The sequence below is a fragment of the Ovis canadensis genome, chromosome 1 (assembly GCF_042477335.2).
Source record: "Ovis canadensis isolate MfBH-ARS-UI-01 breed Bighorn chromosome 1, ARS-UI_OviCan_v2, whole genome shotgun sequence".
NCBI classification, from domain to species: domain Eukaryota; kingdom Metazoa; phylum Chordata; class Mammalia; order Artiodactyla; family Bovidae; genus Ovis; species Ovis canadensis.
In genome coordinates, this window is record NC_091245.1 from 190,688,595 (window position 1) to 190,714,992 (window position 26,398).

Genomic DNA, 26,398 nt, shown 5'->3' on the forward strand with positions numbered 1-26,398 from the left:
GCTGTGCGAGGAGTTAGTGTGGGTCCATCAGACACCAGAGCCACAAGTAAACCTCATTTAATCACTGTGTTGTGCAGAGCCCCTAGGTGAGTGTGTGGCGCACAGGTGAAGGAAAGGGTCTGGTCCCTGCCCTTGTCAGTTCCCAGGTTGGGCACCAGGACAGGCAAGCGTGGAACCAGCAGACTCGTTGCCTGCTTAGTTATAGAACTGTAATTGTTTGGTTACAGAATTTTCAAAATATGTCCCAGAAAGCTAATGAGTCAGAGATTCTACAGCGAGTTGAGGATCTATCTTAGAGACTTGGCAGAGTGAGGTGTGAGGCGTGGCTTGAAGGAGGGGTGACGGGTTCTGTGTCTGTGAGGGTGGCGGGAGCGGGGCTTTCTGACAAGAGCTGGATGGTCCTCAGAACCATTGCCCACAGGGGTGTATTCTAGCTGGTGCTAAGAACCTCGCTTCTAGGACTGGCCTCCGTCCTTCCTTGCCCGAGGCGAGATGGCAGCGGTGGGGACAGTGTGCTCGGGTGCAGGTGTTTATTTATTTATTTATTTTACAGAAGCTGCAGCTGAAAGTCACCTCAAGTTATTGTCTACTGTAGCCCAGGCAGTGAAAGGACAAGGCACCATCTGCTGGGTGGACTGTGGGTATGATCCTGGGAACCTGGGACATGGTGGCTGGAGGGCGAGGGGTGGGCTCTGGTGGGTGGGGTGGGAATTGTTCCTGATTGATATTCTGGGAGAGGAGGTATGATGGAGAGACAACTGCTGAAGCACGCCCTCCCCCGAAACCCCCCAGTGATGCTGCAGGACCGCTATGGGCTGGAGAAGGGTAGGTGTGGCTCCCCCTCCTGTCTTTCCCCACCCCTCCTCTTCCCTTTTACATAGTACTTTTACTTGTCACTCCGTTGTCATGCACTTGATTTTTGTCTTCTCAGAGGGTGGCAGAAGGAGCCTTGATGCTCGAAGAGGCAAGATGGTTTTCAGGGCCACTTGGTGGGCTTGCTTATGGGGGGAGTCTGCGTTGAGAACTGTGTGCCTTACCCGCAGCTCAGGCCCTTCACGGGGGTCTCCAGGGCCCACAGGGCACAACTGGGGAGTCAGCTGGCAGGCCTATCTGTTGCCCTGGCTTCCGAGGAGGCTCCGTCACACGGGTCAGCCCTGGAGAGGTGGCTGCGTCCTCCCAGCTCTTTCCTCTGGCCTGTGTCCCTATCCCAACCTGTCCCGATGACAAGGCTGTGAGCTGCTTCTCCTGCTGCCCCGCCTCCTCCCAGAGACTCTGTGTCAGTGTCACGGGGGCAGAACCACACGCCAGCCCACAGGAGGCCCCTTCTGAGTGTGGCAAAGGGGGCGCTTTAAACTGCTCAGATCCTTCTCCGTTTGGGAGTTTTAAGTCCGTGGTGTTCTCGGCTTCCTTTCCTTCTCCTCATTAGGGATAATTGCCACATCTCTCCACATTCAGCACTTTTGCTGCTGGGATTTATATACACACACCTCTTGTCACATAATTAGTTCCCAATTGGGCATAGATTGGCAAAAACAGAGCAAAGACACATAGACAGTGAAACATACGGAAAAGGTCGGGAAGAATAGGTTTGTTCTTTGCACGTTTGTTGAGCACTGTCTGCCTGCAAGGCACTGCACTGGGTGGACACCAGCATTTACATGTCCTTCTGATCGAGGACAGGAGGTGTTCCCAGGGCCGCTGGGTCCTCACCTGGACTTGGGGTTTATTGGGAACGTGAGTTTGGGAAGAGCAAGGGAGAGGATCACAGGTAGTACTACAGTTTTGTTAGTATGGGGACAAGGTGGGACTCTCCTGGGAAAGTGGCAGTTCTTCTCCTGCATGGCCCATAAGCGTCTATGTAACCTTTAATATCTCTGTCCTTGCCTGAGTCACAAACCCTTTCCCACTCTGTGGATTCCATGAGCTGCTAGGGGCTCCACTCCAGTGCAGTCTTCTCCCTCTTCAACCTAAGTTCTCAGTGGCTGTTTTGCAAATAAACTTCTGGGACACAACTGTTTTATAAGTTGGTAGCCTCAAGCGGGTCCTGCCTGTCATTGGAGAGAACTGATAGAGAGTCATATTTAGACAAAGCACTGAATGAGACCAGAAGAAGTCTTCGTCAAGCAGTATTTGCTGTAGTGTGTGTGTGTGTGTGTCTGTCTGTCTGTCTGTGTGTGTCTGTGTGTGTGTGCGTGCGCGCACACCTGTCTGGCCTCGCACCTCCCAATTGATTCAAACACCAGTTTAATGGACCAGACAGCTCACTAAACAGTTGACGAGATTTCAGTTGTTGGTTACTTCTAGTTCAGAGTGGGTCTGGAAGTGTTCTTGTCTCCCAGGTGTGTCTCTGTCTCCTGTGTTTTACCAGGACTGCTCTGTGTGACTGGCAAAGTGATAGAGCCCGTTAGAGGGGATAGGGTGCTCTGGAATGTCCATACCAAGCCAGTGGAGCCTCATCACAGGGAGTTCTTCCCAGGCTTGTAGGTGGCAGAAGTGGGCAGAAGAGCTTGGTTTAGGTGGATGGACCCCATCCACCTGGGTCCATTCACGTGAGCACTTACTCTGTGCTTTGAGGCACAGACCTGGCTAGTAGTGTCTTTGAGGATTGCAGTGTGCAAGGAGGCCGCAGACATCTAGGCAGGTGCTTACAGTCACTTCATTCATTCTGCCTAGAAAGGCTGAAGAAAACTTCACAGAGGAGGTTGAGTTCAGACTTGGGGCACACCTTCAGAGGACCAGGTCTGTCACGTGCCCTGGCCTTCCCTGCAGGCAGCTCCCTGTGGTGTGGCCCCGCGGGTTATCTGGCCGATGGGTCTGGAGGGGACAGTCCTGCCTTGCTCCCTGGACAGGCAGGACTGTGTGGGGCTGGGCTTAGTGTGTAAAGACAGACTAAGAAGAGAACTGGGGGCTCATTTGGAGACATAATGTCTGGAATCAATAAAAAGTGCCACTGGGAGAGAGAATCCTGTGACTTGATGCTCTAAGATGAAGATCTAGGGGGCAACTTACGACTTTAAAGAGGTAACCTGAAGACAAAGGGTTGACTGTTCACATAATTGCTACTCAACTCATGCCTCGTAAGAGGAGGCATAAGCTGAAATATTAAGTAGCTTTTAAAAGTTTAGATAAGTAGGTGGATTATGGAGCTATAATGGATGATGTTGGAAGCCGGAATATCAGAAGTAGGATACAACTAAATCTTCCCCAGAACAACCACAGGGATAGAACTGGGAACTCTGGTCTGTGCAGGCCACGCTGGGTGGCAGGGCACGGATCACCATCACACAGGGAGATCCCCACGGATGTGAGCTGGAGAACCCCTTCTGCTCAGCTGCTCCTGCTCCGGGATTTCTGAACGTGCCCCATAAATCATTAGGGGAACCCAGTGTGTTCTTTCCAAGCCCTGTGATGACAGCTCTCAACCGTCGCCCTAACAGCACTCAGCTGTGTTCGTGAGTCTGAATGAGATGCCCCTGGGGTGGGCAGATGGAAGGGCAGAAATGCCCTGGCGAGTGCTCTCCACTGCTCTGCAGGCGTGTGAGCGGGGGACCACAGGTGAACAGCTGGAGCAAGGCTGCCCGTGTGTGGGCCCTGCTGCGTGCGGTTCCTCACCTCTGCGTCCCACCTTGCCAGCGAAGGGATGGAGGCAGAATGGGAATGCTGGGACTTGGGGTGGGATGATGGCCCCTCTGCGTTCCTCCTTTAGAAGGCAGGTGAGGGGGCCAGGGGGCATCCGGGGAAGAGAAGACAGTGCTCCAGGGTGGGGAGTCTGTGGAGTGTGTGCAGTAATGACACAGCCCCTGGCTGAAGGGTCAGCTCAGCTGCTTACTAGCCCAGTGACCCTGACCAAGTCGCTAACCCTGAATCTGTTTACTCATCTGTAAAATGGGACAGTAATACATACTCTGCTTTCTTTCTGGGTCCATGGTGAGGATCAGGTAAATGAAAGTTCTTTGTAGAATAGAATTTAAATCTGAGATCCCGTTCTACTCTCTTTATTTTTCATCTGGGCCAGGTTGGTAGGGCATCAAGAAGCTGGAGAGGGGGAGATGATGTATTTGTCTTCAAGAGCTTTTCCTTGGGTGAGGACCCGTTGGTCATTGTGAGGATGCCTCTGAAGAGAGATGAGTCAGCCGCAGTGCACAGGCTGTTCTGTTTGGACCCTTAAGAACTGTGGGGTGCTGTGAGACTTGTAGGACTGCAGGTTTGAGCCCTGGCTTTGAGCCTAGGCTCTGACAACGAATAGCTGTGTGACCTTTGGCAAGTCACTGCCCATCTCTGGGCTTCAGTCTGCTCTTGTGTGAAACGTGGAGTTGAATCTTCCAAGCTGCTCTCATCCCTACATAGCCTGGTTGAGAACATTCTGGAAGCTACCAGGCTCTTATGTGCGTACACATAGGTGCCTGTATGTATGCACATGAAGGCCCGTGTATTCATGTAAGTGTGTGGGAGGCTTCTGGTCTTCATGTCTCTCCCCACCCTAGGTGTCTGCCTCTGACATCCCTCCTGTCCTTCCCTCTCAGCCTCTCTCCCCTCTCCTCCTCTGATGGTTTCTCTTGCCTCTTCCTGTCTCTGGTCCCTGCCCATTCTTTTGGTCTTTTTCCTCCTCTCTTCTCTATGTGAATATTTCTTCTCTTTTCCTTGCTTTTCAGGCTCTTTCCTCCCTACCCCTGCCTGCACACCCACAGCCACACACACCCTTCTCTGCCGGTTTTCTCCCAGGTCCCGGGCCCGTAACTTGTTGCTCTGAGGTGTCTGTAGGCTTTCTGGCCTCCGTCCAGGGACCTGTCAGCTCTCCCTTCCCCTCACTCTACCTCCTGGCTCAGATCTCGGCAGCCACACTCGGGTTGGCTGGTGGTACTTGTTCAGCTCTTAAGTGGGTTGTGTGTGAGGGAGTTGGTATTCCCTGCGTGCTCTGCAGCCTGGCATTGGGCTCAGCCTTGGCTCGGAGTGCTGCTGTCTGGGCAGCGAAGCTGGAGCCAGCAGGCAGGACCTGTGCCCGGCGTGCTAATTCCAGGGGCTGATTCTCACTGGGCCGAGGCAGCCTTATGGGGTGCTTGCTGCTTTCTTCTCGCGAGGGTTAAGGTCATTATGTTACAGCATTTCCCTTCTTCCCCGCTCTCATTCTCCTATCTGCTGTCTTTCCCCAGGAGCAGCACTGGCTTCCCAGATCCGAGATGGGGGGCCTGCCAGGGCAGGCATGACATATTTTGAAGCCCATGTTTTCTTCCAGAAATTATTTGCTCCTTTACATGTAAGCATGTTGAATTACCATGGGATATAAAGTGGGCTTCCAGAAGAGGTTGTCGTGCTTCTGTTGTAGCTTCAGACACCTCCTGGCATGCTGCCATGCTCTCCTGAGGGTGCTATGTCCCCTCCAGAACTGCTGGGCTGGGGAAGCAGGTGGAGGATGGGATGACACACTCCTCTTTCTTGCATCCTGTCTCTCTTACGAGCTCTGCTGGGTGATTCATACTCGATCAGGTGCCTTCTTGAGGTCGTACCCAGGAGGACAGGCAGACCTGGGAGGATCCTGCTGTGGGAGTCCTGTTGTCAGCAGGGCTAATGACCAGGCCCCCAGGTCCTGGCAAACTGGAGGCCCAGCTCTTCCAGGGCTGTTTTCTGCCTCCCAGCTTTGTCCGCCAACCCCTTCCTTCCATGTTGTCCTCCACAAGTCACTTTGATGCTGTTTCTTGCTCACTCACTCATCTCTCATTTTCTTCATGTCTCTGAAGGGAGGAACATATCCCACCTTTCCTCTCCTTCCCACCCTCAGGGTCACAGGTACATCTGCTCAGAATCCTGCCGTGTCAGACCCAGTGGATGGGGTCTCTTCTTTGGTAGGGAAACGGACCCCAGGAAGGCTGAGTGGGCCAAGGGCACACAGTGTCCAACACAGGCTGGGGGTCCTTATAATCTGTTTTCTGCCTGCTGCAGGAGGCTGCCCAGGGTTTGAGTGGATGTAAGGTTGTTACCTGGCCAACCGAGGATCTGGTCGTGAGTTAGGAGAGAGATGATGGAGGTTCAGATCTTTTTTTGAATCTCCACCATCTGTCCTGGCTTCTGGCTCCTGGTTTGTCCGTCAGGATACAAGCAGCCTGCCTTGGTGTTTTAGTAATACTTGATCCCGTAGAGGGATGGAAAGCTCTGTCCAGCTTGTGTGACAACTCTGCATTTTGCAGCTGGGGAACCAGGGTCCTACTGGAGGTCACAGGCTGGCTAGTGGCAGAGCCAGACCTAGATGCCCAGTCGCTGCAGCTGCGGCCACTGCAGGAGGGTTTCCTACTTAGGCTGCGACTTCTGTAAGTCTGGTACCCACTTTCCGAGCCTCCAGCACCTTACTTCTCTCTTCTGCTCTCACCCTCTCACCTTGTATCTCTGGTGGGTCTCTTGAATGATCCTCACTGCACGTGCAGATTAGTAAGCACAGCACTGTGTACCTGCAGCCACTCTCTGCACTGCTGGCCAGTGACCCGCAACAAAGTCGAACAAAAACACTGGGCTGTCTGTCTGGGCTGGGGATGGGGAGGGAAGTGTGAAAAGGCCTCAGTGATCTTCCTCCACATTCTCTGTAGAGCAGAGTCCAGGGAGGCGGGAGAAGAGGGGATGTGGCAGGTCAGGGGGTGAGTAACCAGTAATCAGGCAGAAGACGGTGAGGCGCCAGCAGAGAAGGCTGGTTCCTGCAGGACAGTCTGGGGAATGACAGGTGAAGACCTTTGCAAGGCCAGCCACTTTCTGTGGTTGTCCCCTCCCTCTCATCCCAGGAAAGCAGCTCATTCCCTGCTGTCTGCCTTTGTCTCCTTCCCCGCCAGAGCATTAGTCATTGGCTAGGGAAGGGCGGCGCACAATTAACTGCGAAATCTATCAACCCAGATCCTTTTAAGTCCCTGAGCTTGGGTAATTTACCCCCTTCTTGAACTCTTACGACTTTTAGTGTACTGCACAGTTAGTGCATATGCGCACACACACACACACACACACACACATAACACACTCTGAGAGTCAGAATCGTAGAAAGTGGGGGTGCCGATATGAGGGTGCACTGTCAGGAATTGTCACCTGGCAGGATTCCTGGAGCTCAGTAGGCAGAGCCCAGAGAGCCAGCCATGAGCGCCTCATCCCAGCACGACAGCCAGCATCACTCACTCACTCGCTCAGGCTATTTATAGAGCGCCTGCTATGTGCCGGCAGCCGCTGTAACCCTGGGGAACCAGCCATGAACAAAACAAAGCCGTCGGCTTGGTGGAGCAAACCTTTCTGATGGGGGTGACAGTCAGTGGACGTATTGGGGGAAGGGCAGAGAGCCAGTGGGGAAGGGCGGCGGCAGTGCCAGATGAGGGGGGCTGAGGCACTGGGATCTGAGAACAGGTGCTCAGAGAGGTTGGGAAGCCGGCTCCCCACCCACTGCCCTGGGTGCCTGCGCATGTGCGCGCACGGGCGCGCGAGTGTCCGTGCGTGCGTGCGTGTGTATGTGCGGTTCGGGGGGGGGGGGCGGGGGAACAGGGGCGGCGGTGGTGTGTGGAGCAGAGGAGAGGAGAGGGTTGCAGAGTCAGCCTGAGGGATCCTGTGGCCAAGATGGAGTTGTGGTTGCTGGACAGTCATCGGGTCATAGGCTGGCTGTGGGCGGGGCTGGGCATGCCTGTGAGGAACTCCCATGCCCACCCCCCAGCTCCACCCAGCTGCTTTGGGATACTCCTAAGCCTGGCCTGGGTTCCCCGGGACAGCAAGGCTTTTTTCCAAGGGGTAGGCTTTTTCCGCACAGCTGGCCGGGGTTGGGGTAGCAAAGACTAGGCCCTGTCTCTCCTTTCTCTGCTTCATAAAATCATAGGAAGAGGCTGCCAGCCAGGCTCCACGAGGAGAGTGCTGGTATGAGGCTGCCTTGCAGTCTGGGTGCCCCTGCTGGATGCCAGCGTAGGGCAAGGGTGCCGCGGGCACCTGGGCCTGGTTTCTGCCATAGCTGCTATTTGTTGTTATGTTTGAGTGGACAGTCGGTGGTCCCAGAAATCGTTGCATGAAGCAGAACAAAGCCAGACAGGGAAAGTGCCAAGGGAATGGTTGTAAACATCCCAGTTGAGCCCTCTCGTCTTCCTTGGGGCACAGAAAGGGCGCCTCAGACTCAGTTGTCAAACAGACCCTGCTGCCTGTCCATGTGGCTTCACCACAGAGCACGTGTGGGACGGGCAGACTAGACGGTAATCACCACCGTGGCTTCGTGGCTGCACCTGACAGGGCCCCTGGATGCACCTCTTGGCCCTTCTGGGTCCCCTCCGCACCCCAGCTTATCTGTCCTCTCTGGACTCCCTATCTTAAAAGGTCCTCACCTCCCTGGGGGAGCAGCCCTGGCCACGTCATTAGCCTTCCTTCCTGAGATCAGTGTGCGTTTCTTGAGTTCGCTGTGTGCTGGAGCGGGGTTGTGGCTGGAAGCTGCAGGGGCTACAGTGATGGCCGCTACAAGTAGGACTGCATAGGGACGGATGGTCTGGAGGTTTAGGGGGGTCCCTGAGAGTGACACACCCTGTCCAACCCACGCACCTGGCCAGTAAGACATGCTTCTTGAATTGCAAATTGCATATTCACACTTGAAATGAGGTTCCATAGTGTTGCCTGTCCATTGTGAGTGTGGCTTTTAGAATTGAGCTGAATGGTGTAATTAGTCCATCTGTTCCAGGGCTGGTGCACAGCTGTGTGAAGCTGATGGCTGTCAAAGGTGAACAGGTGGGAGCTGACAGGACTTCCCTCAGGTGGTGGTCATACCAGGTAGAACAAAGTTTCTCATGCAGTGTAGTCAGCTGGGATTGGTGCAGGGTGGGGGTGCTGAGAGACCCTCACTGAGTCCACTGAGATGTGGGGAGAGGGTCCTGGCATAAGGAGCAGGGCTGTATGAGTGGGGTAGCTGGTTGCCTCTGGTTGGAAGTTGGGAAGACTTGGCTGAGTGTGGTGAGGTCATAGGGAGGCTGCGAGAGCAGGTGAGGTCTATGAGGGGGCTGGTGCAGGGCACAGGGGAAACCAAGCCTCATGGGGGTGGGAGAGGGGTTGGAGAGATGAGGGAGAGCCAGGCAGGGTGGCAGCAGGCATCAGATCACCTGTGAGCCTCCTTAAAACACGGTTGCATGAGGACCCGCTGGGTGTTTTGATTGAGTAGGTCTGGGAGGGGGCTGAGAATTTGCACTTCTGACAGGCTCCTAGGCTGTGCTGATACTGCTGGTCCAGGGACCACATTTTGAGATCAGAGGTCTAACAGAACAGGAAGCAGGATTAGAGGGGTCATGCATAAGCACTTGGGGAATAGTGAATGGCACCCGGCCGACGCTTCTCGTTAGAAGAGCTGCAGGAGTGTGATCCTGCAGACACCAGCACCTCACTGAACCTTTCGCCGTTCTCTCTCTGGCTTTTATCAATACCTGATCAGATTTTGTAACTCCTTCCACATCATAGAACATTTCTCTCCTACTCTGGTCTGGTGGTGGCACATGCCGCATGTCAGAGGTTAAAAAACGAAAAACTCGCTGGGGCTAGAGGTGGAGCTTCTGAGTCATGGTCTGCGAGAGGGTCAGGGAATCAGTATGTTTGAAAACATCCCCCAGGTGATTCTAATGAGCAGCCAGGATTGGGAACCACTCCCCTGAGCTGGTTTTTCTTACAATGTACCACCTGCCCACTAAGCTTTTAGGGAACTTACTTTGTCCAGATCCGCCAGATGGTCCCTTACAGGCAGTGATATGTCTTCCCCATCTGCTTGCCTCTGTCTTTCCAGATCAGTCCCGATCCTGCTGGTTTCCCTCCTTCCTCCAGTTCTCTAAGAACTCATTTGTAGTGAGGGCCTCACTTGCTGTTGAGAATCCCAAGTTATCTGCTTTACTCTTAGGCCACCAGCAGATTTTCCTCTATCAAAAACCTTCACGAGGACTTTAGGTAACAAGTGTCTCTTCCCCAACATTTGTGTCTTTCAGTGACGCAGAAAGTAGAAAATTGTGCAAGAAGATGAAAGCTGACCTGAGTGCGAAGGACAAAAAGGCTGAATTATTCCATTACCAGTAAGTACACATAGACTTTTCCGATTTCCAAATAAATGCTGAACGCTTTCATTGGTATTCTCTGCAAACCGCAGTTTTTAGTGAGATTAATTTTATTTCAGAATGATTTTTTTTGTGTGTTTACAATTATTTCTTAAAAACAAACTTGAGCTGTGTTCAGCAGCTGAATCTTACTAAGATTCTGCAGGAAACCAAAAGGTTAAGTGTCTTCACGTGAGTGCGTGACAAGTCGTTTCAGTCGTATCTGACTTTTTGTGATGCTATGGACCATAGCCCACCAAGCTCCTCCGTCCATGGGATTCTCCAAGCAAGAATACTGGAGTGGGTTGCCATGTCCTCCTCCGGGGAATCTTCCCTGCCCAGGGATCGAACCCAAGTCTCTCTGTCTCCTGCAGGCAGCTTCTTTACCACTAGCACCACCTGGGAAGCCCATGTCTTCATAACCAATCCTAAAGTTAACACCTTTTTCTCCTGTTTTCACAGAGATGGTGCATTTCATACTGAATATAACCGAGCTGTGACGTTTAAGGTAAATTTCCCTGCCTTGTTCTCAGCAGAGGAGGAAGGGCAGAGTGCACAAATGCCTTTCCGAATGATCTGAGGGAGTCTCATCTGTAGAGCATAGGTCAGCAGAATGCCTGGAGAAGTTTGTAGCTGTGAAACCAGTGGGGATGACCTGCCGCTTTGTAGACAGTTTGTGACTCTTTCAGTGAGAGAGACATCTGACATCACTCTGTCCAGTGAGACGTCTGACATCATCCCTCCTCTGCAGAGGCCAGAGTCTCCCTTCCGCTGTGGTCCAGAGCCCTCCTTCACCTCTGCAGTCATGTCCCTGGGGGCTGCCCATAGGCCTGAGGGGGCCAGCGGTGCCCAGGCTAGCACAGCCTGCAGTTCCCGGGCAGGGCAGCAGCTTGGTCCAGATGAGATGCCCACGTCACTGAGCCATTCTCGGCTACAAATCTGATTCAAAAAAGATAGAAAAGCGTCAGTGAAAATAAGAATGGAGATTCTCTGCCCTGCAGGTGCTGTCCTGTCTCCCCTGGCAGTTTTCCGGGGTCCGAGTCCTTCCACTGCCCTTGGTTCTCCTCCTCCGTATTCCCTTCCTCAGATCATTCTTCTCCTGCTCTGGTCCAGGCGGCCTCCCCTGCCCTGGCTAGGGCCATGTGTTCCTTCTGTCGCAGCATATGTTGAACCCACCCTCTCTGATTCTCCTGCTTAGACTGCATTAGAGCCTGGGCTCCTTTCTCTTTGTCTCTCTCTTTCCATCTGTTTCCTTCCATTCTTTTCTGTCTGTCTATCTGTTTGTGTGGCTGTCCATGCCCTTCTGCCTCTGCCTCTCTCCCCCTACCTCCCTGGTCATTTCTTGTTTATCCATTAACTCTTATTTTTTTTAAGTTGCCATAGCTTTTACCTAATACAGACTCAGCCTGATTACTCATCATCTTAACACCCACTTAGATACTTAGAGATAATTCTACCAACTAGAGTTGCTTAACCCCTCTTATTCTGTGTTAAGATGTCAGCTGAAGTGGTAACACATGCTCCTCAGATGTGGAAGCTGGGTGGTGTGGGGGCATTGCTGATAGAGGTGGTGGGGCTTTTTGTTTTGTGTCTGGAGGTTGTGTTCAGTGTATATTTAGCTGGCCCTCTGAGGAGTCTGTCCTGGTCTTGAGGAGCAGGGAATAGCAGCTTCTCAGAACTGCAGTGGCAGGAGAGACACCCAGGTAGGTGGTCTGGACCTGCCTGGGTCGGGGAGGCCGAGTCCTGGCTTCTGTCCACCTTCTCACAAAGACCAAGTATATGGGATCTGCTCGCTCCCATCCTGCCTGTGATCTTGGCATCAAGGAGATGGAGAAGTGGCTGAGCATGGTACAGGGTCAAGGTCTTAGGTAGGGAGAGGGCATCCTTGGTCCCAGGGTCCCCGAAGCCCATGGGAACATCAAGGACTGGGGAGGAGTCCCTGGCGTTCTCTAGAGTAGGCGTGTGTGATGGTGGAGCGCCCCGTGGCTGCCCAACAGCTCCAGCTTCTCAGGGGGAGCAGCCGTGAGCGAAGCCCTCCTCGGTCTCAGGTCCGTTTTCCCTTCAGGGTTTCTCCTGAGCTTCTATCTCTGGAAAGATGGAGGAGTCCCTCGGCAGGGTCGGTGCACAGTCTGGCTGTTGTTGCTGTCCCCTTGTACGGTTCAGAAGGGGCCTTGATGCCGAGGCAGGGGTGGGGTGCTAGTACTTTAACTCGGCTGGTGCTGGCACAGGCCAGGAGTGCCACCCCCCGCCCCAGGGCAGTAGTTCCTACCTACTTTGAGTTCCTATCCTACTGAGAATCTCCTGGAAGCTGTGGGCCTTATCCCTAGACACTGTGTGCATACATACATTGGAGGGAGTGTTTTCCCATGAGTCTCGGGCTGCACAGACTGTTGAGGTCCATGGTGCACCCTAAGTTGATAGCATCTGCGCCAAGCTTTCTGGAACAGCAGGCGGGTGGGCTCCCATAAGCATCTTAATCACATGGCTCGTGGGCGTGCCCTGTGGCTGTGGTTGAGTGTGGCTTCAGGGCAGCCCTGCTGGCCTCACTTTGGCTGTTATCATCCCAGTGAAGTTTTGACAAGGTGCTGAGAGAAGGCTGATCCGCCTCTGCCTGGTAGGAACAGCCATCTTCTCTTGCCAGCAGGCGTTTCATAGCTCTGTTTGGACAGACAGGGACCACTATCTGAATGAAATTCTGCGAAGTCCTGGCTCTCTCCCACTCTCCCATAGAGCTCTTTCCAAAAAGGAATTTCTAAGAAATAGCGAGCCTCCCAGGTCCTCTGTGTGCGACTGGTAGGGGGCTGGATTCACTGCCTCACTCAGGGGTTTTTCCATCCTCACCACAGACCTCCCTCCCTCCCCAGCACACAGGTGGCACACCCAGCTCATCATCTGCTGACAGGAGCATGCTCAAAGCAGGCAGATATCACGGAATCTTGCATCCAGTTGCAGAACACTGAGGGCTCGTCTGATGACAAGGAGGCCACCTCTCCAGGGTTGGAGGGATAGAGGCTCAGCCGGTTTCTGGTACCCGGTCCTGGCTCTCACAGGCTTTGAGCGGCATTTCTCAGATGACTGTTTGAAAGCCAAGGGAATGCAGCTTCCGTCGTGTGGCTGGTGGGGAGGGGAGCGGAGGGATTTGTCCCCCCAAAACCCCCCCACATTCCTGCTCCATGTGTGTCCTGCCCAAGGGGAGCAGAGAGCTGAGTCAGTTGTCCACAAGACAAAGGCTAGTTAAGCCCTTTATCCTGAAGGTCTTGGTCTGTCTAGAAAAGTGTCTCTAAGGAGAGAAGTCCAGCAACCAGGGGGCCACAGTTATGAGCACCCTGCCTTGGGGGGCTTCCCACCTGCATCCCAGAGAGGATGGTGAGGATTTAATGCACTCCCAAACCAGTTTAGATCATGAAATACCAAGCAGGTTACAAGCAGGTGTGATTAACTTGCTTATGCCATTGACAGTTTTAATGGCTGTGTGAATGTGTAAGTATCTTACCTTGCCCAGGACTGGAGACCTTTATTCAAACTGATCAGGGAGACTTTCTGGAAGAGAATTTATTAGAAGCACGTGCCTCTGTTTTGAATAAGCCAGCTAGTTGTCTCGAACTTCCTCTTTCTTGTCCCTGAAGAAGCATCGTAGGTGTCAGTGGACCAGAGTGAGTGTCATGTGGGGTGCGTTTTTGGGGCGCTTAGCAGTGCTGCCAGTGGGTGATGGCATGGCACACCCCAGTCATTTGCCCACAGGCTGCGTGCTTCCACTTTCAGGCACTATAGTCTCCAGGTAGGGGATGGGGCAGGTTCCTGATCCCCTCACTTCCTCTTTTCCTGGCTAAAATGAGTTTTCCCTTCTCTCTCCTTTTCCTCAGTCAATAGTGGCCTTTCTGAAGGATCCGAAAGGGCCCCCACTGTGGGAGGAAGATCCTGGAGCCAAAGATGTTGTCCACATTGACAATGAAAAGGTAATTTTTCCATGTCAATTCTGATGGGCTTTGGAAGCTTCCCCCCAACCAGGGTCCTCCAGCAGAGATGACTGAGGAACTGAGAAGTAGGGATACTGTGGAACCTCCAAGGGGCCAGGCCTTGACATTTGGTTTCCCTTCCGAGCTCCGAGATGGAAACAACAGGAGATTAGCTGCCTGGGACTTCTTCTGTTCTCCACTGCCTTATATAATGTATTTTAACGTGTACATTTTCCTTATAGGGACATTTAAATGTTTCTTTCTCATTATGTAATGTGGTTGTTGCCTTTGTGTTTTTTGGCATTATTTCTAAGGTGGATTTTGTGTTTGCTTTTTTTCTTGTTGTTTAAAAATATTTGAGAGGTTTGGGTTGGATTTTCAGAGACTTGAGTCAGGTCTTTACAATTCTGGGTCACTGTGTTAATTTTGAACAAGTTCAGTTTCTGGGTTTGGCTGGGGTTGGGAGTGGAAGGGTGGTTCTCAAGTCTAGTCTGCATACAACCCTGAACCTCTTCCCTTCGAAGCCTGCCCCACAAGACCTAAGGGTGCCTTTTTGTCCATGGGTACCTATGTTTTTATCATGTGCACACGTGACCTAAAGGTGCCTTTTTGTCCATGGGTGCCTGTGTGTTTATCACACACACACATGACCTAAAGGTGCCTCTTTGTCCACGGGTACCTATGTTTTTATCGTGCACATGTGACCTAAAGGTGCCTCTGTCCACGGGTACCTATGTTTTTATCATGTGCACACGTGACCTAAAGGTGCCTTTTTGTCCATGGGTACCTATGTTTTTGGACTTCCCTGGTGGCTCAGATGGTAAAGTGTCTGTCTACAATGTGGGAGACCTGGGTTCGATCCCTGGGTTGGGAAGATCCCCTGGAGAAGGAAATGGCAATCCACTCCAGGACTATTGCCTGGAAAATCCCATGGACAGAGGAGCCTGGTAGGCTACAGTCCATGGGCTCGCAAAGAGTCGGACGTGACTGAGCGATTTCACTCACTCACTCACTCACCTATGTTTTTATCATGTGCATACATGACCTAAAGGTGCCTCTTTGTCCCTGAGTGCCTGTTTTTATCATGCACACACATGACCTAAAGGTGCCTTTTTGTCCATGGATACCTGTTTTTATCATGTGCACATGTGACCTAAAGGTGCCTCTTTGTCCATGGCTGCCTGTGTTTTTATCATGTGCACACATGACCTAAAGGTGCCTCTGTCCATGGGTGCCTATGTTTTTATCATGTGCGCATGTATGCCTTACTTGGTTGACTGCGCCTTCCCACTGGGATGGGCCAGAACTTCTTTGTCACATTTCAAATGGCCTGTGCAGCAAGCAGTGCTTTTTTGTAGATGGAGGGAGAATGTTCGTTTTATCTTGAGAAGATAAAACGTACCTTTTATCTTCCTCTGACTCCCTTCCCTTTTCATTTAAAATCATTGACTCTTGATGCTTGTTATTAGCTCAGAAGGAAATGATGCCATTTATACTTTCTGGAGGAGGGATCATGTGTGATCATCATGAGATAAGCAAGTGGGCCTTTCAGATGAAGGGTGTTTCGAGTTAAGGCGCTGGGCATCAACATTTTTGGGATAGAAAGTGCTGGTGTCATCAGCTGGAAGAAGAAGGAGGAGGGGAGGCGGGCCCAGTGTCCGGAGGTGGTGGCTCCTGTGCCCATAGCCGTGAAAAGACAGACAGCCTGAACCGATGGTTTCTCCTGGGAGGATTTTATGATAATATGTGTTTTTAAAGCCTCTCAGACAAGCGATTGCCTGCTGCCTCCTTCCCCCAAAATGTTCATGTCCTGAAACTCCTAAAATTGCTCTTCTGTAACTAGAAATATTAAGCAGAGATATCTTTTCCACGCCTGTAGGCAGTCCTCTTATTATACTGTGTACTATTTTCTCTCATGTAGAAATAGTAACTGCTTTTGTGCTAATAAAATCCACACATAAAATAACTGAAGTTCCAAACTCAAGTTTGAATTGCTGACTTCTGTTTGTAAACTTAAGAGTTCCACACTTATTTGGAGGTAATTAAGCATCTTTGAATGTAATATGATATTTGTTACTGTTCAGGGTATGAAACCAAATTGCTGCAGGCTCAGGAAGACCTTTTCTTCTCAGATCTTTTTAACAGTTTTAGCTCCGGGGATTCCAGATCATTTTCAAAGCATCCTCCACTCCTAGTCAGGGTCAAAGATCTTGGTTACTGATTCTCTTCAAATGGGTGCCTCTACCCTCTAGCTATATAAATAAGAGTTAGCATTATCAGAATTGATTATGTAATGTTTTAAATTCTCATAAAATATTTTAATCTTTTTTCTCTTACTGAAAAATTATAACTAATATACGTTCGTTGTTGAAAATTTAAAAAATACAGCTTAAGCATAAAAGAAAAAAAAAATCACCCCATCCCTGCCTACTGAGAGATACTCACTGCCAGTATTTTCTGTAGCCTTCAGGCTTTCAGTGTAATACACACATAAACATTACATTTTATATGCTGCTTTGCCACTTGCTTTCCCCCCTTACTTAATGTGACATGCGCATCTTATTGTGACATTAAATATTCCTCTACATTGTTTCTAATGCTGCGGTAGTATTCCATTGTGTAGGATGTACCGTCATCTATTTACCTAATGCCTTGTTGCTGCCAGGAAGCCTGCATTTTGAAATTTCCTCTTATTTTCTTCATTATTCAAGAGAGAAAAACCTCTAATTTTCTTCCATGGAAACTGGTTAGAGGAGCTTATTTTAATCAGAATGTGCTCTGTCATGGTGCTGCTCCACAGTCCTTGATAGATTTGCTTTTTCCCGAGCATCATTGACTGGTTGGAAGAAAAGTCTCCTGCCCTGCTTTGCACTGAAGTCTCTCCATTAGCATTGTTGTGACCATTTGTCTTTCTACATTTATTATATTCATTTAACAAATGATTATATATTGCCTGATAACGAGCCAGGCACTGTTCTAAGGGTTTTACAAATACAAATGATCCACTTAGCTTGTAGTCTCCTGGGGATGGGTGCATCTCATCCAGATGCTCCTGTGTGCACCATGGTCTTCTGGGCCCTGGATGGTTGGTGGCATGACAGGGCTGGGCTGGGGAAGGTTCATGGGGCTGGGTGAGCCTGGGTTGTGTGACGAGCAGATCCCTGCCTGGCCAAGTTGAGCCTCCATGAAAACAAGCGCCCACCATAGCAGAGCCGTAGATCATAAAACAAGAGCCAGCCTCGTGGGGCCCAGTTGGCTCCTTGCAGTGTTTTCATTGCTGAGTGGGAGCTGAAAGTAAGGCTGGTAACCTGGTCCCAACTACCTCGTCCCGCCAGGTGGCCTTGGGAAAGCCATTTGTCCCCTCGGGCCCCCAGTTTCTCTGTCTGTAACCTGTGAGGTAGCTAGAATAGATGGTCTCTGAGGGCCTTTCAGCCCCTGACTTGCTAGGATCTGTATTGCACTCCATCCCCTGAGTCAGACCGTGGGATTTCAGAAGCGCTTGCCGCACTCCACCCACAAGGGTCCCCAGGGTTGTTGCCTCTGTCCTGTGTTGTCTCTGACTTTTGATGTTCTGTGTGCCTCAGGACTTCCGTCGGCTCCTGAAGAAGGAAGAGAAGCCGATCCTGATGATGTTTTATGCTCCATGTGAGTGCCTTTCTCCTCTGCGCTCAAGTTGGACGGTCAGACTCTGGGCGGGGCTGCTATGGCTGTGAGGGGGACGGAACACTAGCCCCCGGCCTCCCTTTGGAACACCTAGGCCTGCCTAGTTGCCGTGCTCACCCCGTCTCTCTGCCTGCACCTCTCTTCTTTGTCTGTGCCTTTTCGTCTGGCCCTGCCCCTCCATCCACACGTTTTTCTCTCACCTCCATTGGCATCCTTCTGTCCCCTTCCCCCGGCATCTGCTCCAGGTACCTCCGCCTTCCCTGCCCTCTGCCTCCTGTGGCCTGAAGCCCTTGGCTGGCAGCTGTGCAGCATGCTGTCTGTGGTTACTGCTGCTGACCATCCAGAGCCTGGCCGGCCTCAGGGGAGCCACACATCCAGCTGGGAGGGCTGAGGGATCAGGACCAAGGAGAAAGGGGCCCACTATTGGGGTTCAGTCTCTGTATGAGGCTAGAGGTCGTGAGAACAGCAGAAGGATCCCTGAGCTGGTGAGCAGAAGACCTGGGTTCTAATTCCAACTGTGTCATCAATGCGCTAGGTGACCTTGGTCAAGTCCTCACCGCTCTGTGCCTTAGTTTCCATTTCTGAGAGGGCAGAAAGGGGCTGGATCCGAGCTGTGGCTTTCACACTTTTGGACTGTATTTGTAGTATTAAGCATATTTTATACTGCAGCCCTGTACACCGTAAGTATATATAAGCGGCAAAATTTCACTAAACCAGACTTACCCTTCCTTACTGCTTGCCATCCACTCTACCAGATGTGGAAGACCTGATATTTTCTTTTTTATTGTTTTTTCCTACTGTTTCATAACCCTCTAATAAAGGGTCAGCAAATCATGGCCTGTGGACTGGCTGCCTTTTCTGTAGATTAATTTTTGTTGGAACTCAGCCACATCGCTTCATGTGGCTCTTCACAGCATGTTGTCTGTGGCTGCCTTCTAGCTGCAGCTGTGGAATGGAGCAATTGTCCTCCAAGCCACAGATACTCCCCCATCTGGGCCACCTCTGAAGTCTGACTTGTCCCTACCCATGGATTGAAAAGCAAAGACCTAAAGGCCCGAGCAAGAGAGGTGTGTGTGATGGGAGGTGGGTGTGTCCAGACATGTCTGTAGCTTGAGTAGGTGGCATAGGGTTCTGTTTACTTTTTTTAACTACAACAGGAAGTGGGATATATATATTGTGTGTGTGTGTGTATATATATATATTTGAAATTTGTTTATTTTAATTGGAGGATAATTACTTTACAATACTGTGGTGGTTTTTGCCATACATCAGTATGAATCAGCCTTAGGTATACATGTGTCCCCTCCATCCTGAACCCCCTCCAACCTCCCTCCCTACCCTATCTCCTGGATTGCTCGGCCCCCCACCTCACCCCAGGACTGTGCCTGCCGGTGGGAAGAGGCCCTGGAGTCGCACTTCCTGTTAGATCTGGCTCTGCCCGGGTGGCCTGCACTGTAATCCCTGAGCTTTCTATTAACGCTCTCTGCTCGGTGTCACCCCTTTTTGTTTCTCCTTGTGTGCATGTGCTCCTTCTGCTGCTGCCAAGTCGTTTCAGTCGTGTCCGACTCTGTGTGACCCCACAGACTGCAGCCCAGCAGGCTCCCCCGTCCCTGGGATTCTCCAGGCAAGAACACTGGAGTGGGCTGCCATTTCCTTCTCCAATGCATGAAAGTGAAAAGTGAAAGTGAAGTCGCCCAGTCGTGTCTGACTCTTAGCAACCCCATGGACTGCAGCCTACCAGGCTCCTCTGTCCATGGGATTCTCCAGGCAAGAACACTGGAGTGGGGTGCCATTACCTACTCCAGGGGATCTTCCTGACCCAGGTATCAAACCCAGGTCTCTTAGGTCTCCTGCATTGACAGGCAGGTTCTTTACCACTAGCACCACCTGGGAAGCCCTTTGTTTCTCCATGAAAGTGAAAGTCGCTCAGTTGTGTCTGACTCTTTGCAACCCCATGGTCTGTCCATGGAATTCTCCAGGCTAGAATACTGGAGTGGACAGCCTTTCCCTTCTCCGGGGGATCTTAGGTCTCCTGCATTGTGGGCGGATTCTTTACCAGCTGAGCCACAAGGGAAGCCCAAGAATACTGGAGTGGGTAGCCTATCCCTTCTCCAGAGGATCTTCCCGAACCAGGAATCGAACCGGGGTCTCCTGCATTGCAGGCAGATTCTTTACCAACTAAGCTATGAGGCCTGCCCAACTGTGAATTGCTTCAGGAATTATCCTGCTTGCACAGTTCCTGAGGATGGGCCTCTTTTGGTTCATCTTAGAATGCTTCCAGTCTCAACACATTGGCTAAATGAGACTAAAACAGTGACGTCAGTATGCAGTCCATGCCATGAGGCAGGTTCACGGTACAACTGGGCAGGCTTTAGTGTAGTGACCTAGGAGTCCCAGAGAGAGGTCCCCTGGCAATGTGCACCTAAGTGCATGTGCCATCCTCTCCCCCTGACAGCATCTCCCCAGGCTGTCTGGCAGGGCAACCATCCTCATCACAGGAGGCAGCACTATGAGCAGAATTATCTTCCTAGAGTAGAAAGCTAGGACAGAAGAAGCTAGGTTTCTTGTAGGTGTTACGGAATGATTAGTAGTGAGGAGGGAGGGAGGAAACTTGGAGCTGTTTACACCTGTGAGGGCCAGATTGGATGGCTTTCTGGGTCCCAGTTACCCCCAGATTCTGTGGGTGCTGTTGTGCTCTTATACTGATCCTGTCAAGCCCTTGTGGCCTTATAATTCAGCTTATTCCTGAGAGTCACCAGATCCCTCACTGGGAAGTCCTTCAGGACTCTGTTCCTTTGATCACAACTAGGGTGATTAGTCCATCCTAAAGGAGATCAGTCCTGGGTCTTCATTGGAAGGACTGATGTTAAAGCTGAAACTCCAGTACTTTGGCCACCTCATGCGAGGAGTTGACTCATTGGAAAAGACTCTGATGCTGGGAGGGATTGGGGGCAGGAGGAGAAGGGTGAGACCCAGGATGAGATGGCTGGATGGCATCACTGACTCAATGGACATGAGTCTGAGTGAACTCTGGGAGTTGGTGATGGACAGGGAGGCCTGGCGTGCTGCGATTCATGGGGTCACAAAGAGTCGGACACGACTGAGCGACTAAACTGAACTGAAGGGTGAATGAACCCAGATCCAGTGGGAACTTCTAGTTGTGACAAGAAATCTGTGTCCCCAGGACCTACTGAAGTTATTCAGTAAATGCTTGTTGACTGAACTGATGGGAAAATAAATGGGCTAGTGCTCTAAGCTTTGGGGTTTGAGAGTGGTCATTAGTCTTCTCTCTTTCCCTGCCTCCCAGTAATGTCAGCTGAAAGGTAAACTCAAATAGGGACCACCATACCTGCTCTATTTCTGGTAAAGTTCAAGTGGCAGCTGACCTGGCCCAGAGCTTCCTGTTACTCTTCCATTATCTCTCCCCTGCCAATAACCTCTTCACCTGGTACTGCTGATTTCCACCCTGGGGACAGCTGGCCGACTTACCATTCGTTTAGAGGTCACGGGGATAATGTGACTTGAGGTCACAGACAGGCAGAGCTGGGGGAGAGAGGCCACAGCTCTGAGGACAGGCAGTAAGTTCTAGACTGCAGAATGTGCCCTAGTGGGTGTCTGATTGCCCCCCCCCCCCCCCCCCCCCGCCCTACCACTCCCATCTCATCAAGTCACTGGCTAAAGAGAGGGTGAAGGGCTCAAGTGTGCCCCCATCATCCTCCTTCCTGGGAAGTCGACTGACATCCCTGTTCCCGGTGGAAGTGTCTCCCCACCGCGAACTGAGAGGCGGGCTCTCGGGCCCTGTGTTGGCAGAGCCTCCTCTCCTGGTGCCGGTCCTTCCCCCTGACCCCCCAACCCCGCCCCCAGGTGTTGGCTCTGCCCTCTGCCTTACAGATGGGGAAGCTGAGGCTCAGACTGCTCTTACCGCTAGCCCCAGGTCACCCAGCAGCAGTCCAGGGGAGACGCAAACCTGGGTCTCAGCCTCCCTGGAGCTGAGCTCCTTCCTCTGCTGCATGACCTCCCACCCCGACCACGTGCATCTGCCTCGTGGAGCTTGGACATCCCAGGGAGCTGGCACTGCCTCCTCGGTTTCCGTTCTCCTCCCTGAATCCCCACAGTGGGAACAAAGCCCCCTGACAGGTGTCACATGCCTCCCTTCCCAGTGTTGGTGGGGACCACGCTGTGGTGGCAGCTGCTGGGGAGAGGGGCCGCTTGTCCTCTGCGGGCAGACACTGAGGGACCATGCTGTAGGCTGAGCTCGTTGCAGCTCCCATGTCCCCCTGAGTCTAGTTCTGAGCTGTTCACGGTCTCCAGTGTTTGTGTCTGGCCCAGTGGGTGTGTGCTCCTCTCTGAGCCGTGTTGCTCTGCCCACGGCCTGCTGAAGCCTTAGCTAAACGTAGATCAGAGCTTGTCAGCCCGCTGCTGCGTGGCCCTGTCCCCACTGTGCTGTGTCGAGCTGACGTCCAGACTGACGTGGGCTTCCAGGTAGCTTTGGTGTCTGTGGCCTTCAGAAGCACCTCACAGCCTGTTTTGCAGCAGAGCAGCTGTCAGGAAGAGTAACGGCCTTGTGTGTCAGAATTCCCCCTGACTGAGGAAACTGGGGCTCATGTTCTGTGGGGTCAGTGCCTGTATGTGGCTTGTTCTTGTTGAAGGGAAGGGGCGGGTTTAAATCGGAGTCTCTCTGAGGTAGTACTGGGTGTTGGGGGCCCTGAGTCCCCCAGGTTTGGGGGCTTCACCACCCAGGAGAGGAGTGTGACCGTAACGGACCAGAGCGGGTAGAGCCAGAGACGTCAGAGGGAATGAACGCCAGTGTCAGTGCTGAGAGGGGCCGGAGGCCGTCTGCTGCAAGCTCCCTCGTTTGCCGGGAGGGCAGTAGAGAGAGGAGGTGGCCTGTCAGGGTCGTCGGGCAGGCCGACGGAAGAGGAGAATGGAGCGTTGGATCCTGGCCAGCGCTCGGCTGCCTCCTGTTGTGGCATGATTACCTGTTAATGGAGGAAAAGAGGCAAGAAATCCCCAAAGCCACTGTATGTGTGGTTGCACGTTTTCCCTCCTAATAGCATTTGCTGCAGGTTCATCTGCAGCCCCCGGCTGGGTAGCGAGGGGAGGCTTTCAGCTGTGCCTGAAGCAGGCGCTCCCCTGGCTCTCTGGATTCCTGTTGAACTCTTCACCCGCTCTCCGTTACTCGGTGCTTTGCTCTCCCCCAGCTGCGTCAGCTTTGATAGTCCCGCACCTGTTGAGGGCCTGCTCGGCTGGGAGTTTCATGCCGTGGAGTTGGTCCGCTCTGGGGACTGGGGCCTTTGCCTCTGAGCCTATGTGTTCCCAGAGCCTGGGCGGTCCTGGCTTCTGGAAGTGGGATAAATGCTTGTTGGTAGAGGTGGGCCTGAAGGGAGAGAGGGCTGAGCATGGGGCCCATTGTAACCGTTTCATTTCTCTCCTGCTGGCGACCAGGGTGCAGCGTGTGCAAGAGGATAATGCCACACTTCCAGAAGGCCGCGACCCAGCTGCGGGGCCAGTTCGTAAGTGAGGTGCCAGGGGCCAGGCAGGGCTGCCTGCTGGCTCTCGACTTCTCCCTCTCACCTGGGGAGACGGCAGGGGGAGGGGAGAGGGCACGTTTTAAAATCATGAGAAGGACTTACTATTGCTGCCCCTGGCGTGTGGTTCAGAGACCTATCCTCAGTGGATGTTGAAGACTCCCCAGATTTCTGGGACCAGGAGAATTTGGGGCCTGTCGAAGGCCAGTGATGAAATAGCCAGGACAGTAGCAGAAAGCCCTGCGGTGTGCAGAGGCCAGGGGCTGACTGTAGACCATCAGGGTCTACAATGCTGGGGGCTGGGCTCCAGGGCAGGCTGAGGCTCCGGATGCTGGGCAGCCTAGTGGCAAAGAAAGAGGCTCAGCGACCCCAGTGGTGGGCCCAGAGCACACGCGGGCCCACGAGGCAGCCTCCTGCCTGGGCGTGTAGGGCTCTGTGGTTCCGGAGGGACCAGGAAGGCCATCGTCTGTGGGGCAGGAGGGATGTCGGGACTGCAGTGGAGCAAGGTGGTGGGGAGCTGGAGACCCAAACACACCAGCTCTCTGAAGGAGTGTGCAGGGGGAGTGGACAGGAGACAAGGTCGTCTCAGGGTCACCCACCTTTGGAAGACAGGAAGGGGAAGGCGAGCCACAGAGGAAACGGGCCTTCAGAGAAGTAGGAGTGACTAGGATGGTCAGTGAGGAAGGAGGGCAGGCCAGGGCGGCCAGACCTCACCCAGGGCTGAGCATCAGTCACTGACCCTGCTCATCTCTGTGTTTCTCCTGCCGCCTTGCCAGGCTTACCTCCTCTGTGCCATAGGTCTGTCCATTTTCACACTTACCCCCAGCCACAGATGTTTTGAGGTTTTTGTTTGGTTAGTTTTGGGTGTTTTGCTTGTTTTTATTTTGCTTTTTGGTGGCAACAGAAAAATAACTGCTGGCTCCTCTGGGAGCATGGAAAAGTCCATATGCCTTTCCTGAAAGGTAGTCGGGAGGTGCCATCTCAGTGGGGCAGGCCAGAGTCCTGCTACAGGAGTTCTGAGATCTTAAAACTCATCCTGATCTTTATGGATCAAATTGGTGATTTTCAGAGTCAATTTAAAAAGTTTAAATGGTGGCCTCTGCTAGCCAGCCCCAGGATTGGGTTGCAAAGAGCCATGTGCTTTCTCTTCTGACCTCATTTCTGGGGTGACACCAGGGTCCTGCTTGTTCCTCACTAATGAATTTTTAGCAAGCTGCCTGGAGACGTTTGGCCCTGCGGCATACATACATCACTCTGGGGAAGTTTCACTGCATATTTTGGGGCCTCAATAGATACCATATTTTAAGATGATTTTACCTGAAGGAAAGACTTAATTACCCACAAGTTCTCACCCGCATAGTCTTCCCTTGTGGCTCAAATGATAAAGAATCTGCCTGCAATGCCAGAGACCTCAGTTCAATCCCTGATGGGGAAGATCCCCTGGAGAAGGGCATAGCAACCCACTCCAGTATTCTTGCCTGGAGACTCATGGACGGAGGAGCTTGGTGGGCTACAGTCTATGGAGTTGCAAAGAGTCATACACAACTAAGTGACTTTCACTTTCTTACCCACATACACTTAGACAACTGCTCAGCTCACCCTCCAAACTCTAGTCCAGCCCCAGTCAGATCACAAATTAGCTAGCCAGTCCCATCAAAGCAGGTAAGGAATTGGTGCCAATTTCTAGCACCTTCTGGAAGATTCTAGCCAATGCTGCATCTCCCTGCCAAAAGCATTTTTCCTGGCCCCTCCCGTGGTCTCCCAGAGCCTGTCCCTGCGTTGCATGGTCTTGTCTGCTCATCTTTGCTTATGTTCTGAGTCACTTTATCCGCAGTTGATACTAATTATGAGGAGGTTTTCTAACTGAGAGATGAGTTTCTTAAGCATCTCTTCAGTACAGAGTATGGGCCAAGCTCAGAGTAGAAGCCCAACATGTCCTAATGAATGAAAGAATGGGCATGTGGCTTACCACTCCTGAGTACATTTTGTTTTAAGCTGTATGTTTACATTAAAAGTGATGTTCTCCTTTTTAAAAGAAGTCAGAGCATTAGTTCCTAGGGACAGAGGCAAAGGAGGAAGGATGTTTGTGGAACAAGGGCCTTCTTTTCTGGCCCTGAGTTCATACTAGGTTCACACTAGCTCTACAATGTTTGCCCTGCAGATTACTTGTTAAGGGTACCTGCTTCCAAAAATGGAAAGAAAGAACAAAACAAAACAAAATAAAACAGTGCTCGCTGCTCCTGTTTGGGCCCAGGTCAGAGGGTCTGGCCGACTGACCCCAGCTTTGACCAGGTGTTAGTTGCCTCTGTGTTATGTGAACTCGTCCATTTCTTTGCTTCTGTATTTTCTTACTTGGGGCTTGTTTTGTTCTTCTTTCCCCTTGGTTTCTTAGGAAAGTATCTTTTGAAAGGTTTTCACCTTTCCTAGCTCCATTAGGGGAAGGGTGCTCGCCGCTATGAACATCACCTACTTCAGGAAGTCCTTCAAGGCCAGGGCTCATGGTTGCAGCCATAGCCTCCCAAGAACAGGGCAGCCACAGGGGTGGATTCATTTTTGTCCTCAAACCTGGGGCAGAGATGGACTGCTTGTTCCCTGAAATGGAAAGCTCACCCCCTCCACACTGCTGAAATCCACTGGTTAGCACCTCCTATCTTCTCTTCATCTCTGTCATCTTTGAGCCCTCTTTGGCTGGCCCTATCTGTGGCAGGGGTTAGAAACCTTCCTCCTCAACAGATTTCTTGGGAGGCATCCAATCTGATGATGTCATTAAGGTGGAAGCCAGGCTGGGTCAGGGATGCACAGCCTTTGCCATTTTCCAAACTCAGATCCTCCTCTTCTTTTTTGCTGTCACTGAGTCATCGCATTTGTCCCATCTAGTCCCGCTGATTGACACCCTTAGCAGCCAGCACAGTTGCCAGAACAAGCCCATGCCTGCCCACCTCCTCTTCCCAGCCTTGCCAGTTATCGATGTCCACGCCAAGTCTTTTGTTAACCTTGGCCATGATGGGCCATCTGGGTGTAAATGGTGAAATGGGTTGGTCTTGGCAACAGGTTTGTGCAGAGCAGACTTTACTGATGGCTGTTACTAACTGGCTGGGAGATCTTGGGCAAGTAGCCCTGGAGGCTTCATTTCCCCATTCTTAAAATGGGGATGATAACACCAGCCCTGCCTGCCTCACCGGGCTGTTGGAAGAGT

At 52.0% G+C, this 26,398-nt stretch overlaps 1 protein-coding gene and 1 long non-coding RNA gene across 2 annotated transcripts in view; one reads left to right on the top strand and one right to left on the bottom strand.

The window, feature by feature from the left end:
- Nucleotides 1-26,398, top strand: part of PDIA5 (protein disulfide isomerase family A member 5) — a 92,319-nt gene that overhangs the window by 21,958 nt on the left and 43,963 nt on the right. Inside the window, exons 3-8 of the mRNA XM_069555642.1 lie at nt 554-641; nt 9,951-10,034; nt 10,518-10,563; nt 13,919-14,011; nt 17,596-17,656; nt 23,120-23,187. Of these exons, the coding sequence (XP_069411743.1) occupies nt 554-641; nt 9,951-10,034; nt 10,518-10,563; nt 13,919-14,011; nt 17,596-17,656; nt 23,120-23,187 (440 nt within the window). The remainder of the gene's footprint in view (nt 1-553; nt 642-9,950; nt 10,035-10,517; nt 10,564-13,918; nt 14,012-17,595; nt 17,657-23,119; nt 23,188-26,398) is intronic.
- On the bottom strand, nt 10,092-11,388 carry LOC138421637 (uncharacterized). The gene is made up of 2 exons (XR_011249570.1): nt 11,232-11,388; nt 10,092-10,994 (listed from the first exon to the last, which is right to left on the bottom strand). It is a non-coding gene; the product is annotated as an uncharacterized lncRNA (long non-coding RNA).